We start from the raw sequence: 13,293 nt of genomic DNA, 5'->3' as shown, positions 1-13,293 counted from the left end.
AATAAACCAAATTCTAGATGGTCACAGTGTAGTCCGTTCTACCTCTTCTGCGGATGGATGACTACATGTGCTCTGTGTATATCGGGGATGCCTACCATCATGTAAAGATAAGAGAGGCACTGTAGGAGATTCCTGCGCTTTCATCTGAGGCCAGTCATCATCAGTTTGAGGGTGTGCCCTTTGGTCTGACCACAGCTCTTGGTTGTTTGCCAAGTGTATGGTAGTAGTGGCAACCTGCCTCAGACTGCAAGGGTTCCAAGTCATTACTTACCTGGATGATTGGCTTCTTTTAACTTCAAGAGAGGCATCCCTCATCAAAGCACAAAGCTCCTTACTCCAGCGGTCTGCTGTTGGACATAACCGTGAATCACAAAGTCCAGCCTGGAACGAGTTCAAGTGTTTAAACTTATCAAGTGCGATTTGGATTTGATGACTTCGACTGCTTGACTGACCATTTTCTACACTAAGTTCACTTCATCTGTAGGCTTCTCACATTCTGCAGATTTCCAATCCCTCTGCCGCTTCAGTACTTTTGTAGCCTTTGGTGCGTGGCAGCTTTTGTTTGAATCATACCTCTTAGCAATGTTCCACATGAGGGTTTTACAGTAGACTCTTGCAAGTCTGTGGTCATACTTGACTCACTCTATGAACTGTTCAGTGCTTCTTACAGGCATTTGTCACAACTGCGTTTGGTGGTGGTTAGAGTTAGGTTCAGGGTACCTGGTTGAGGAATGGGGCCAGTCTTCAGTTCAGTGTCTTGGAAATGAGGGAGGTCCTCCTAGCATTGCAAGCATTTCAGGACCTCCTTCCCAAGGGTGTGACTGCTGTACAGATCAGTAACACATTGGTGGTATGGTATTTGATCAATAAGGAGGAACTCAATCCTGTCCCCCCTTATTAAGAGGCATGAGGGTTTGGCAAAGGGCAATGTTCTCGCAACAGTTTCTGATGAAAATACTACAGGGAGATCCAACATCCTAGCAGACAGCTTGAACAGGAACATTCTGACTCTCAAGTGTTCACTAAATCAAAAAAATAAACAGACTTTCAGCCACTGGGGTACTCCCTACTGTGATCTTTATGCATCCCCATCTGACACAAAGTGCAGCATCTTTTACACTCTGATCCTTTTCCCTTTCAAAGGGACTGTCACCAAGGGGCACTCTTGTGCATGCTTGGCCTTTAGGTTTACGATACACCTATCTGACAAAGCCCTTGATAATCAAGTTTCTTCAGAAGGCAGCCCATTGCAGAGCATCTGTCATCCTCATTGACCCATTCTGGCCCCAGCAGATTCGGCTCCCCTTTCTTTGGCCCACCTTCTTCATTTGCCCTACGCGCTGAATCCACTTCTGGATCTGATTTCTCATTGTGCAGGATTTCCGCTTCCAAACCTTTGCCCCCTCAAGTTGATTATATGGTTTCTTCAATTTCTTTGATGACCAGGAATCCCAAGAGTTGTATTCACATACTTTCTTCATCCCAAAAAGCCCCCACCAGGAAGATTTATGCTAGTAAGTGGAAGTGCTTTTCTATCTGGGCTTCTGCCAAGAGATGGGGTCCCCTTTTTGCGCCTGCAGGTGCTATTCCAGACTTTTGACTGATCTTAGTTATTCAACTGTTAAGTATCAGTTGGCTGCTGTTTTGAATTTTCATGTTGGAAGGGATAATGCAGCTGTGGTGCAATCAAGCTTTCGAAGTCTTACTTAAGTCTTACTTGAGGAGTACTTTTTTTGCTATGTCCACCTGTCAGGGACCTGGTGCCTCCTTTGGACCTTCCTGTACTACCGTAAGTCCTTTCAAACCCTTCCCCCCTTTGAACCTTCTACTGCGGTATCCTTGGCTTTTAATTTTTCATGGAGAATTCTTTTTTTTTTTTCTTGGTGGCCGTCACATCAGCTAGAAGGGTATCAGAACTTCAAGCATTATCTTCTGTACCCTTTACTTAATTTTTCATAAAGATTAGTGTCATCTTGAGAAACTCATCTGTCTTTTCTGCCAAAGGTTGCTTCTGAATCAAATTTAAACCAGCCCATTCATTTGCAAGTTTTATTTCCAAATTTTAGTAATAAGGAAGAATATTTGCTTCATTGTTTGGATGTTCATAGACAACTAAGAGTCTATCTGGACTGAACCAAAAGTTCAAAAAATCTGACCAAATGCCCCCCCCCCCCCCCAAATCAAGACTTGGCAATTTTTTTTCCAGAATGACCTTATTCAGATGGATTTCTGATTGTATTTCCTTTGTATTTTCCTTGAAATGAAAGGAATTTGTTTACTTGTGTAGCCTAAAGATCATTCCACAAGGGCGGTGGCTACATCAACTGCCTTCTTCTTGCAGGAGTCTATTGATGATATTTGTACTGCAGCTATCTGGTCTAATCCGTGTCCCATTAAAAGCCAGACATGCAGTCTAGAGCCTCTTTTGGTTCCATCATCTTGCAGAATGTTTTCTCCTAAGACTTCCCTGTTTTTGTTTTTTTACTGGCTGGGGGACTCTGTCCCACAGGTTGAGACAGGATGGATAAGACAACATTGAGTACGAAAGTTACATGCTTACTATAATGATGTGTCCATGTTGTCTGTATCCATCCATCTCAATTATCCCTCCCTCCATGTCCATCCCAAATTGTTGTTTCTCTAGTGAGTGCTCCTAATCGGCCTTAGTGGTCTGGCCTCAAAGCCTGCACAGGAGGTTCTGTTTCTACTTACTTGACTTCCTTTTTCCTTTTTTTTTGCATCCTTGTTATGATTCTTGGTGGTTCAGGGTTTTTCTTCAAGGGCAAACTCAGTCCGAGGAGAGGGTGCAATAGTAGGGCCTTATGGGTAAAGGAGGCAGAGCTCTTGAGTCTGAAGATTCTGAATATGGCCAGCTTCAACTCGGAATCTGATTCAGTAACCACAAGTTAACATGGACCGATACAGACAACATGACTCTAGTATTTATGGTAAGTACATAACTTTAAATTTTACATGAGAACGCCAGAAAAGTTCTTTGATTACATTTTTGCGAGGATTAGGTTATCACAATTCTGAAAAAAAAAATCTACACTTGGAAAAAATGGGAAACTGCACTATTTGTTACTTTCACTTGAACATGTCTTATATAAGATAATGTGAAGTATGTGATCATGGTTACTTATAGCATGCATCCAGATGCTAGGCTATGCAGAAGTAGAATAACTGTGAGTTAAACCATGGAAGATAAATAATGTGCTACTTTTAAGGTAAAATGGGAGGCGCACACACGCTCCGTAGGTAGGTGATCCACGTGTATTTTGAACTAAAGTTTTGTAGGTTTGGGATAGAATTTTAGCATTGGAGGGGGTTTAGGGAAAATGTTTTTAAGGTTTGTAGGAGATTACTAGGCTAACGGCTTAAGAGCCCGTATAAGCCTAGCCAATATAACCCAATTGTACCCAATATATGGCCCCGTACGGGCAAGAGGATGGCATGGTTTTGTGCCTGTGCCTTGAATATCTTATAGATTGTCCATAAAGGGCATAGGCACTACCCCAGGTGTGAATTTGCGATTCTCCAGTCATTGATCTAAATTGCATTTGAAGAGGGGCAGGGCAAGGCTCTGCTTAACTTGAATAGATAGCCTGTTCCAAAGAAAGGACAATCTGTGAGACACACATCATTCTCTCTAGCATGTTTTGTTTCAGTTGCTGACTAGCTTTAGATCCCTGGATCTGGTGACCCTCATGCTGATTGACTTCCGGATGTGTAGCAGCTCCATCAGGGCTGGATTTGTGAGTGCCTTGTAGAACATGGCACATTGTACTCGGTTATTGGTCTAATGAAGGCTGAGTACAGCGAGACTTTAATTTCCTTGGCTCTGGATGCCATACCTGTACTCCTTACCACTGTGGACACATGGTGGTCAACGTTCAGGCTGCTATCTGAGTACCTAGATCTCTCACCTCTGAAGCTACTCTTAGGGTTGTAAAGGGGTGTTTGACTTCCCAAATGGCATGATAATCCATTTTTCCACATTTAGTTGTAGGATGAGATTGTGGCAACAATCATTTGTCTGATCTAGACCCTCCTGAAAGATATCTAAATCATTGAGGATTAAGTGATTGCCACTAGCTTGCAGTCATCAGCAGACTTTGTCATCCAGAGTCATTCCACGTTAGCCTCGACTTCAGAGAAGTATATTCCTAAAGGAATGGTCCCAGCACTGAGCCCTGTGTCGCACCAATAGTAATGGGCTTCTTGCTGGATCCAGATTCACCCACTTAAACCATGTGTATCCTGTCTGTGAGCTAGTTGGCTGTACATCAGGTAATGTAGGGATTTATGCTCAGTTTTATGAGTTTATTTATAATATTTGCATGGGGAATTGTGTCAAATGCCTTGGCCAGGTGGAGGTAGGTAGTATGTACTGTTTTACCCTCATCCATGGCCTTATTGACTTTCTCAAAGAAATCCACCAGATTCAGTAGACATGACCTGCCCCTGACAAAACCGAATTGGGTCAGGTCCAGTGTTTGGATGCTTCCTATGTCATTATTTATAAAGTCCATCATTATTCTTTCCATGGCCTTACATGTAAGACTGGTCAAACTTATTGGTCTGTAATTTCCCGGGTCAGTAGATGGTCCCCCGTTATGCAGAGGGATGACTGTTGTTGTCCTCCACTCTACTGGGACAAAGCCAGTCTGGAGGCTGTGGTTAAATAGAGATCATAATGAACCTGATAAGTCCTGATTTAAGCTATTTAAGAGGCAATCTGGTTTATCATCAGGCCCTACTGAACTTTTTTAGCTTTAGAGAGTGCAGTAGCAACCTGTTCTTTGGTGATAATTGGCAGTGGAGAGGTGGAGGGTATTTCTTGAGGGAAAATTGGAACCAATTTGCTTCATCTTCTGGCTGAGTATAGGTGATGCCATCTACAACTGAATTCCACACATTGTTGGGTGTTGCCCTTAAGACTGCAGACATAACTGAAAATGCCTTATGGTTATCTTTAGCTTTGGTGGCTATTTTTACCTCAGCCTGCTTTCAGAGGCTTGACGAGTTCCTTGATTTGCTTGTTTAGACTAATGAGGGGCTTATTCTTCAGTTGTGCACATTCTCTCTTACTTCTCGACAGGATGTTCTTTCTTTTGTTGTAAAACCTATTAATACTAGGGGTCCACCAAGGTGGCTTGTTTTTATGATTTGACCTGGGTTTATTTTGGTCTGGTACTGCTGTTTCTATGCAATTGTTTATGTGGTCATACAGGGCTTTTGTGTATGCCTCTGCGTATGTTTAGGTGCTTTCTGCATTTGGGGGGAGCTTGGAAAGTAGCTGTGCCGTCCTTTAATAGGGGGTAATTTACCTTGGAGAAGTTCTTGGCTTTAGGTGGGGAGACTAGTTTTATTTTTATTTCAAGTGACACCACTTTGTGATCTGATTTTACCATGATGGTGAATCAGGCAAGTTTCTGTCATTCTGCAGTTTCAGTAAAATCATCAAACTATTACAACACCGTCAAGTACTTTTGTAGCCTAGGTATGAAAAAGCAGAAACAAATCTCTACCGCATATTGCAAAATTTGAGTAGAAAATAAAAAGACCATCTCTAGTTATTTGTAGTAGAGGTAAGTAAACCTGCTTTGCAGAAAAAAAATCTGTACAACTTTGATTTTTACCATTTTAATCTCTCTCTGGTTTTGACAGGTGATTTTTTAAACAGCCAGTATTTTTAAGTCTGACTAATCTGGTTTATTTATTTTTTCAACAGATTAATAAGCTGATAGAATACTACCAGCAACTTGCTCAGAGAGAGAAAATAGAGAGAGATCGTAAAAAACTGTCAAGACGTAGAAACTATGTACCATTGGCATTTTCTGTAAGTTTTCTTAGAGTGACAGTTTATGTACTTTTTTAAGCAAGGCTTGTCAGACCACCTATTTTGTAAAACTAATTATGAAGTTGGCTCATTTTTGTGTTTTGTGTTCTGCGTGATAATGTAATCATAAATGATCTCAAAATTTTGTGCTTCTTTTCAAAAAGCACCGTTTCACATTTCATTGATGGCTTTAAGGAGCACTGTATGTGTCTGTTTTAACGTTACTATCTATCCGCAGGGTTTTCTTAGCAAGATGTGGAAGTAGATTGCTAATTCTTTCTTACATGCAGAAAAAATGTGATCCTCTTTTGGAGTACTGTCCTGATCTCCCAGAGTGCAGTTTTTGATTTTTATAACTTTTGGATGTGGGAAACTCTGGGTGGTATTTAGTCCCAAGATTCACAGTTGTGTAGGGGTTATTCGTGAAAGGTGCCACTATGACTGTATGTAAAGCAGGAATCACAGGTTGTTCATGTTGAATAAGGCAATGCAAAGATATTTTAATGAAAATGCCCACTTGTGGCAAATGTGTATGTTATGTGAAGTTAATCCTGCGAATTACTGAGTGGAAACTTAAGTGCCCATGTACTTACGGTATTATGACTGAACATGGTTATGAGCAAGCACAGATTCCTCATTTGAGGCAAGAGGTGCTGTGAACAGCTTTTATTATTAACCTATAAAAATATAACCATGTTTTTACATGTTTTATATAGGGATAGCCTTATGTGGGCACCATGATGGATTCATTAGAGAGAGGAAAGAGGAAGATAGGAAAGTTTGAAAAAGGAGTGACTTAACAAACAGGGAAATACAAAAGGAGTGCATCAAGAGGGTTGTGCTGGAGGATGTGATAAAGGAGGAATACTATATTTTGAATGGGTGATACACCCTTTATTTTTCAGAAATTTTTTAATGTAAGGGAGTGGTTTGGGTAGGAAGTAAGATAGATGGCGTAGGAGAAAGGAAAAGGGGAGGAGGGGTGATGAGTTTGGCCCAGGAGGAACCCCCTGATCCACAGAAGCTCAAACATTTCCACTGTCTGATCGTGTCATATTTGAGGACCTTGATGTTGAGAGAGCAGGCACCTATTGTGGTGCTGTGGCTGGCGCTGACTGGAGCAATGATTCTTCATCTCACTGAAGAGCATCCTGGATTAACTAAAGGCATCTCTTCACTAAGTGTTCCACCGCATCATCAATCATGTGAAGCCTATGGTCACTGAGGCTTGCCAGGCGGCCACATGCTAGGGTGCCTACAGGATCGGTGCAACTGTCCTGACCCTGTGAGGTGGCCTCTGGATAGGCACAGAGGGCATGTTCTTTGACCTTGGAGGAATGCAGTTGAGCTACTTCCAATGATTCTGGACCTGTAGATAAATTAACAGAAAAGGGAGAGAGTAAAATTAAAGAACAAATAAATGCATAATTTAAAATAAGAAAAAGAAAAGGGGGGGGCAGACAAAATGGAGAGAATAAATTTAATCATAATGTTATACACTATCACAATTTATTAACTGTGACTTTTTATCTTTATTCATATAAAACAAAATTCTGGGGAATGTCAAGGAAACATAGCAACAGTCAGTATACTACTGTAATTTGGTTGTGAGTTTTATATTTGCATTGTACTGATGCTACTGACTTATGTAGTTGTAATATATGAAATGGTGGTACTTTAAAACTTTCTACTTGATATGGATTTTGCTGCAATAGTGCAAGCCGCAGTGGTAGCGTTGTTGCTTCACAGCAAGAGGTTCTCACGTTCGATTCTCTGCTGGAGCACCTTCTTTGTGGAGTCTGCATGTCCTTCCCGTGGTCGAGTGGCGTTCGAAAGACATGCGTGAAATGGGTGTGCCTTTGTTGAAGGTTGGGCATCGAGCTGGCACCTCGGCACCGTAAAAATCTACTGCCAATCATTAGCGGACCGGAGTTCCGCTGTGGCGACCCCTGACCGGGAAAAGCAGAAAGAAGAACAAACAAAGTTCACTGAAAGCACTTTACTCCTTCTATTATCTTTGTGTATAAATCTATCTTGCCAATTATCTTAAAATCAGGTAAAAACAGAAAACATTATGCAATATTTCTTTTTGTAAATGGAAATATATTTTTTTGTTTTGTATAAGAGCACCCTTGCCTGGTCAGCCTCATCAGTCTCCTGCTCTGCTGGCATGAATTGTATTCATTTTCCTCATTGGCTCCTTAAAGATGTTTGTTCCTTAATATTTCTGACAGAATTACTTGTACTATTTAGTAATACGTTAAGGTTATTCTTACACTTGCTCATGATGTGTATTTATTTTTTTAAACATTTATTTTAATTTTTGATATGTGCTTTCATTTATTAAACAGGGAAACAGTAAAGCACAGATTATCATAACAGCCATTATACCTAACCCATCTATGCTAATATTTCTTTAATGCAAGTTGAAATAGTAGGAGTTCATGACTTCCTTCCAGTTGTTACACTTTTGTATCTAGGCACAGCTTGTTTGTTTGGGGGATGGGTGTTTTCTGCAGTCTTGGCAAACACTTCAGAGCAGGTTTTGCTTTGCATACTTAAGTTGCAGTTTTAAGTAATGCATTTGTTTTAAGCAACACGCTTTTACCTTCTCCTCAAAGGCAGCCACAAAACAAAAATGTAACAGTTGAAAGGAAGTTGTAACATCCTTCCACATCAACTTTCATTAAACAAAACATGTATTTAATGTTACAGATGGATGCACTACAAATAGTTCATGGCAATGTGCCCCTTGATAACTTGCTTAATAAGTGTAAGCAGATATTGGGGTTATGTAAAAACATATACATAAATAATAGAACTGGTCATTTCTTATTAAACTGTGCTGGTCATTCACTTGCTACTTTAATCCTCATCCTCCACTCTGACTAGGGTGTGGTGGTTGACTGAGTTCAGCCATCTTGTACATGCAGTTAATATTTAGAAAGAAATTACTATGTTATAGAATTATTACCGTAATAAATATTTCATGCCTACACAAAATCCTTTCTTCATAAAAATTGTCTGCATATAGTACAAGTAATAACAAAGCTAATACCCGTTATACATCGAATTATGAGGCAGTGCAAATATATTTTTTCTGTATAAGTACATTTATGTACATTAAGAAAATAATTGAATATACTCATGTAGGTTTACATCTGTATCTTGCAAAGTTGTATGTGCTTACTTGCATACATATATTTTTGCTCATATACATGTTTGTATTTATAGAATTGTAGTGTTGTGTTGTCGTTTATTCTGCTTTAGTAGAGGATGTTTGACTGTCACTCCAGCATGGAAAATGGTAGCATATTTATAGGAAAGTGCCATATACAACTCCCTTAGTAATGACATGACATGTCAGTGTAATATGAAGTGCTTGCAGTAGTACTATGAATCTGTTGATGCTGTACATGGCATTAAAAGCACAACTTTTCTAGCTGAATTGTGACACTAGGTGTGTGTGTGTGTGTGCTTGTGTTTATGTATATCTATATATCTATCTATATATATATCTATATATATATATATATATCTATATATATATATATATCTATATATATATATATATATATATATATATATATATATATATATATATATATATCTATATATATATATATATATATCTATATATATATATATATATATATCTATATATATATATATCTATATATATATATATATATATATATATCTATATACATATAGATATATATAGATATATATATATATATATATATATATGTACACACACACACACACACACACACACACGATTGTTGTGTCACCATACCTATTTTAGTACACAGATTGTTGACATATTTTTCATGAAGGCAGGCAGGGTTTCTTTGATGTTTCTTGGCTGACTAGTGAATCATGAGTTTTAGTATGTGACATTGGCGTGTTCTTGTATGTAGGTAAAGGAAAGATGCAGCAGCAAGGATCCAGATAGAATATGAACAGTTTTAACCACAAGTAGAATCACAGCTTTATTTCAGCTGTTAGGAAATATGACAGACACCTTTTTGGGAAAGGGGGATCCAAACAAGCTGAATCAGTCAACGCATGGAACCTAGTAGTAAGAATATAGTATATGCTGTTGTCCGAAGGTGCCACACGCATTAACATAGCACAAGAAAAGGACTAATGATACTTTAGGACAAGATCCAAAGCAAGCAGAATGCAGTTGCCCGTAGCTGTACTGAGGGGGAGTCACCAACATTTATTTCCTTTAATACTTGGTGAGGAATACCTCATTTCCATTCATGGTGATTATGAAGCAGATGACAATAACATTGGAATAATTAGAGGTGATGTGTATACTGGCTGTTACCCACATGTGCAGTATCAGTAGACATCTGCTCAGTTAAGGTTGGTTTCACAACAGTAACATGTATATATATGTACATGTATATGTTACTGGTGTAACACATATATGTATATATACGTGTTTGTGTGTACATATATATCCACATAGATGTATACACCAAGAGAAAGACATGAAAGGTAACACGTGACATTTACTTTTAATAGATGAACTGCCCACTTTAGTACATAGTGGTACTGATGAACACAATGTGCATTGTAAGTGTACTCCACAATACGTTACACAACATACAGTAGTGTACCCCACCTTCTGAGTACTAAGATACTCAGTTATTTTTTTACAGGGTCAGCAACAGAAACAAACAGTTCCATTATACCAGTAAATTCAGAGAATATCTGCAGAAGAAAGGGGAAGTTAGTCACCCAAGGTCAGGGTAAAGGGTTGAATGTTGATAGATTCAAACAGGTCCAAATAGGCAGATTGGGTATCTTGAGTCAGATTTTGATGCCAATAGCTAGCTATGATTTTAATAGGGGTCTTGTCAGTGGTTAACTGCACCTGGAGTGTCTCCTGTGCATCATACTGTTTGACCAACCTGGAGGTGTTTGTCTTTAATGTATATTGAAACTCCACCTCCTTTGGCTTTACTGCCCACAGTTTGGGTTCTGAATGTATGATAGGATGAGTAACCAGGTAAGGCTCAGGTGCTCTCCGCAGCTTTGAACCAGGTTTCTGTGACTGCACAGATGTCAGCATTTTCCAGGGTTAGGAATGCTTGCAATGAGTGCAGTTTCATGTTTAGGCTCCTAGTGTTTAAAAGCATGACCTTTCACTCATTCACTACAGTGAAGCTCAGGAAGTTTGCACTGTAACTTCCAATGGGTGGAGCCTAAGCAGTTTGACAGAATCAAATTATGTCCTCGCATTTCAAACAAATGTTCATATCGCTGAAACCATAGGGGTTATGAAAGAAATATAAATGTCAAACTCTTCAGTGCAAACTATTTTTATAGTGGTGTTTTGTTTAGGTTCTAGATCTTAAACCAAACTTTGTAAGTCACCGTAAACCCAGTAACTGTTACATTTGTAATATTTTCTAAACAACTTACAATATCTCAGCAACCACTCAAGTTGCACACATACTGTCATCAACATTTTATTCATCTAGCTATGAAGATGTTCTTCATGTTTCACTGTTGCAGTCATTACATTTGGGTAATCTGCTGGCAGGTTGCCCTCAGTCGGCCTGAATTCCAAAGTCTTGGGTCCTGTGTCCTGTGTCAGTTGTTGTCTTCTCTTCCATGCCGTCAGGTCGTCAGGGGTATAAAACATGCAGCCAACGCCATTTTCTTTAGTCTTTCTTGCCGCGCGGTGCCCGAAGCAGAAGTATTTCGCAAGTGCCGGTCAGCCGACTACTGAAATATTCGAGTTTGAGTTTCAGAACCGAGATCTTCACTAAAGCTAAGTACCCTGTTGGGGAAACTTTTTTCTTGCTTTTTACCGATGTCAGAAAAAGTTAATAATTGTATTACTTGTGGGAAGCAAATACCTCATAAGGATTTCCATTTATACTGTATTCCTTGCCTAGGCCCTGATCACAATGTGCCTGGCTGTCGGTCTTGGATTTCTGTCTGTGTTACTTGGTTGTTGAGATATTTGGAAAAATGTGGAAATTATATCTATATAAATTTCATTAAAAAAAAGTTAATGTCTATTTACCTGCAATAGGCAGAAGTGAAATAATGCAATTGAGTGCTTTACAGTGAAATATTTTAATACCTTGTGCATAGCATGGTTTTGGCATTATTGATGCAGATATGAACAAGCAATAATTGAAGCCTAGAGGAGTCAGTAGGAGATAACTGTAGATACACCTGGAGGCGTCACATGTATGTAATGAGTTTTAATTTGTGTTTTGTTGAAATTTTTAGGTTGATAGTTTTAACCTCATCACTTTTCCTAAAAAAAAGCAGTATAAGGGAGGCAAGAGCCTTTGCCAGAAGCCTGAAGCCCAGGTGAGACGGATACAGGCCATCTCTTACAAAGCATCGTGATCTGTCAGTCATATCTTTCCAGGCTGTCAGGTACTGGATCCCCATGTAATGACACCAGAAACTAAGCCAATTGTTAAAATCGGTCATTTTCTGTTTGTATTGAGGTATCATTCTAGGTGACGGCAGAATGTTGCTTAAGGCTTTGGACATACCTGCATGGGACACATAATCAGCAAGCTCAATCATGTGTCTCTTCCTATAGTCCAGAGAGGTATGTCTCAAGTCATTCACGCCAACATGGACTATGACAGAGTCATAACAGTACCTGTTAGAGAGACTTGTGTGCGTATGTGATGTGGTGGATTCTGGCATCTGACAGACCACTTACTGTGACTTTCTTTGTATCCAGCCTGGTGAGAGACACATCTGTGTCTCTCACAGTGGAATCTCCTGTGACTAATGTGCTGGGTTTATGGTGAAGCCTTAGTAGCTGTGAGGCACAGGTGTGTGGACTGTGTGGTATGCGGTGTGGAGGGCTGTGGAGATTGTGTGTGTTTTTGCCTTGGAGGTCTCGTTTGTTTAGGTATGTTTATGTGGAGGACTTCCGCATATGTAGGTGTGTGTTGTGTAGGTGTGGGTGGTGTTTGAGGTGTAGTGATTGTGTTGACAGCATTTTCGGTGCCAGATATACTGGCTTGAGGGGGAGAGAGCTTGGAATTTAGGTTCCTAATGTAATTGCATCCCTCACAAATTGTGGTTCATAGGTTCATAGGTTCATACTAGGCTATCTGCCCGAGGGCATTTACAAGCCTAGCCCATTGTTTTGTGGCTTACGCCACCCCTTTAGTATGGGGAACTATACCCATTATTTTGCTGTGCCTCTGTCGAGCAGTGACACTGAGGTAATCCCTGGGGTATATCTGCGATCTCCCATCCATTGGTCAAGATTTCTCTTGAACAAGGCCAGCGAGGTGCTCTGCCTCACATGTTACCGGGATTTTGTTCCACAGCATAGGGAGTCTTTGGGTGATGAATCTATCCCTCCAGCACGTCCTATTAATAGCCGTGTCGAGGTTTAAGTCTCCCGCCCTTGTGGCTCTGATGGATCTAGATTTTTTGAGGTG

General features: G+C 39.9%; 1 protein-coding gene across 2 annotated transcripts in view; it reads left to right on the top strand.

Annotated features, from left to right (window-relative positions):
• Positions 1-13,293, top strand: part of DCTN4 (dynactin subunit 4) — a 778,985-nt gene that overhangs the window by 231,328 nt on the left and 534,364 nt on the right. For both annotated transcript variants that reach the window (XM_044069397.1, XM_044069396.1), the window contains exon 5: positions 5,735-5,842. In XM_044069397.1, coding sequence (XP_043925332.1) covers positions 5,735-5,842 — 108 coding nt within the window. The remainder of the gene's footprint in view (positions 1-5,734; positions 5,843-13,293) is intronic.

This window comes from Protopterus annectens, chromosome 4.part0, assembly GCF_019279795.1.
Source record: "Protopterus annectens isolate FY-2018-M chromosome 4.part0, PAN1.0, whole genome shotgun sequence".
NCBI lineage: Eukaryota > Metazoa > Chordata > Ceratodontiformes > Protopteridae > Protopterus > Protopterus annectens.
Note: the sequence above shows the minus strand (reverse complement) of the source record. Positions and strands in the feature narration are given on the sequence as shown.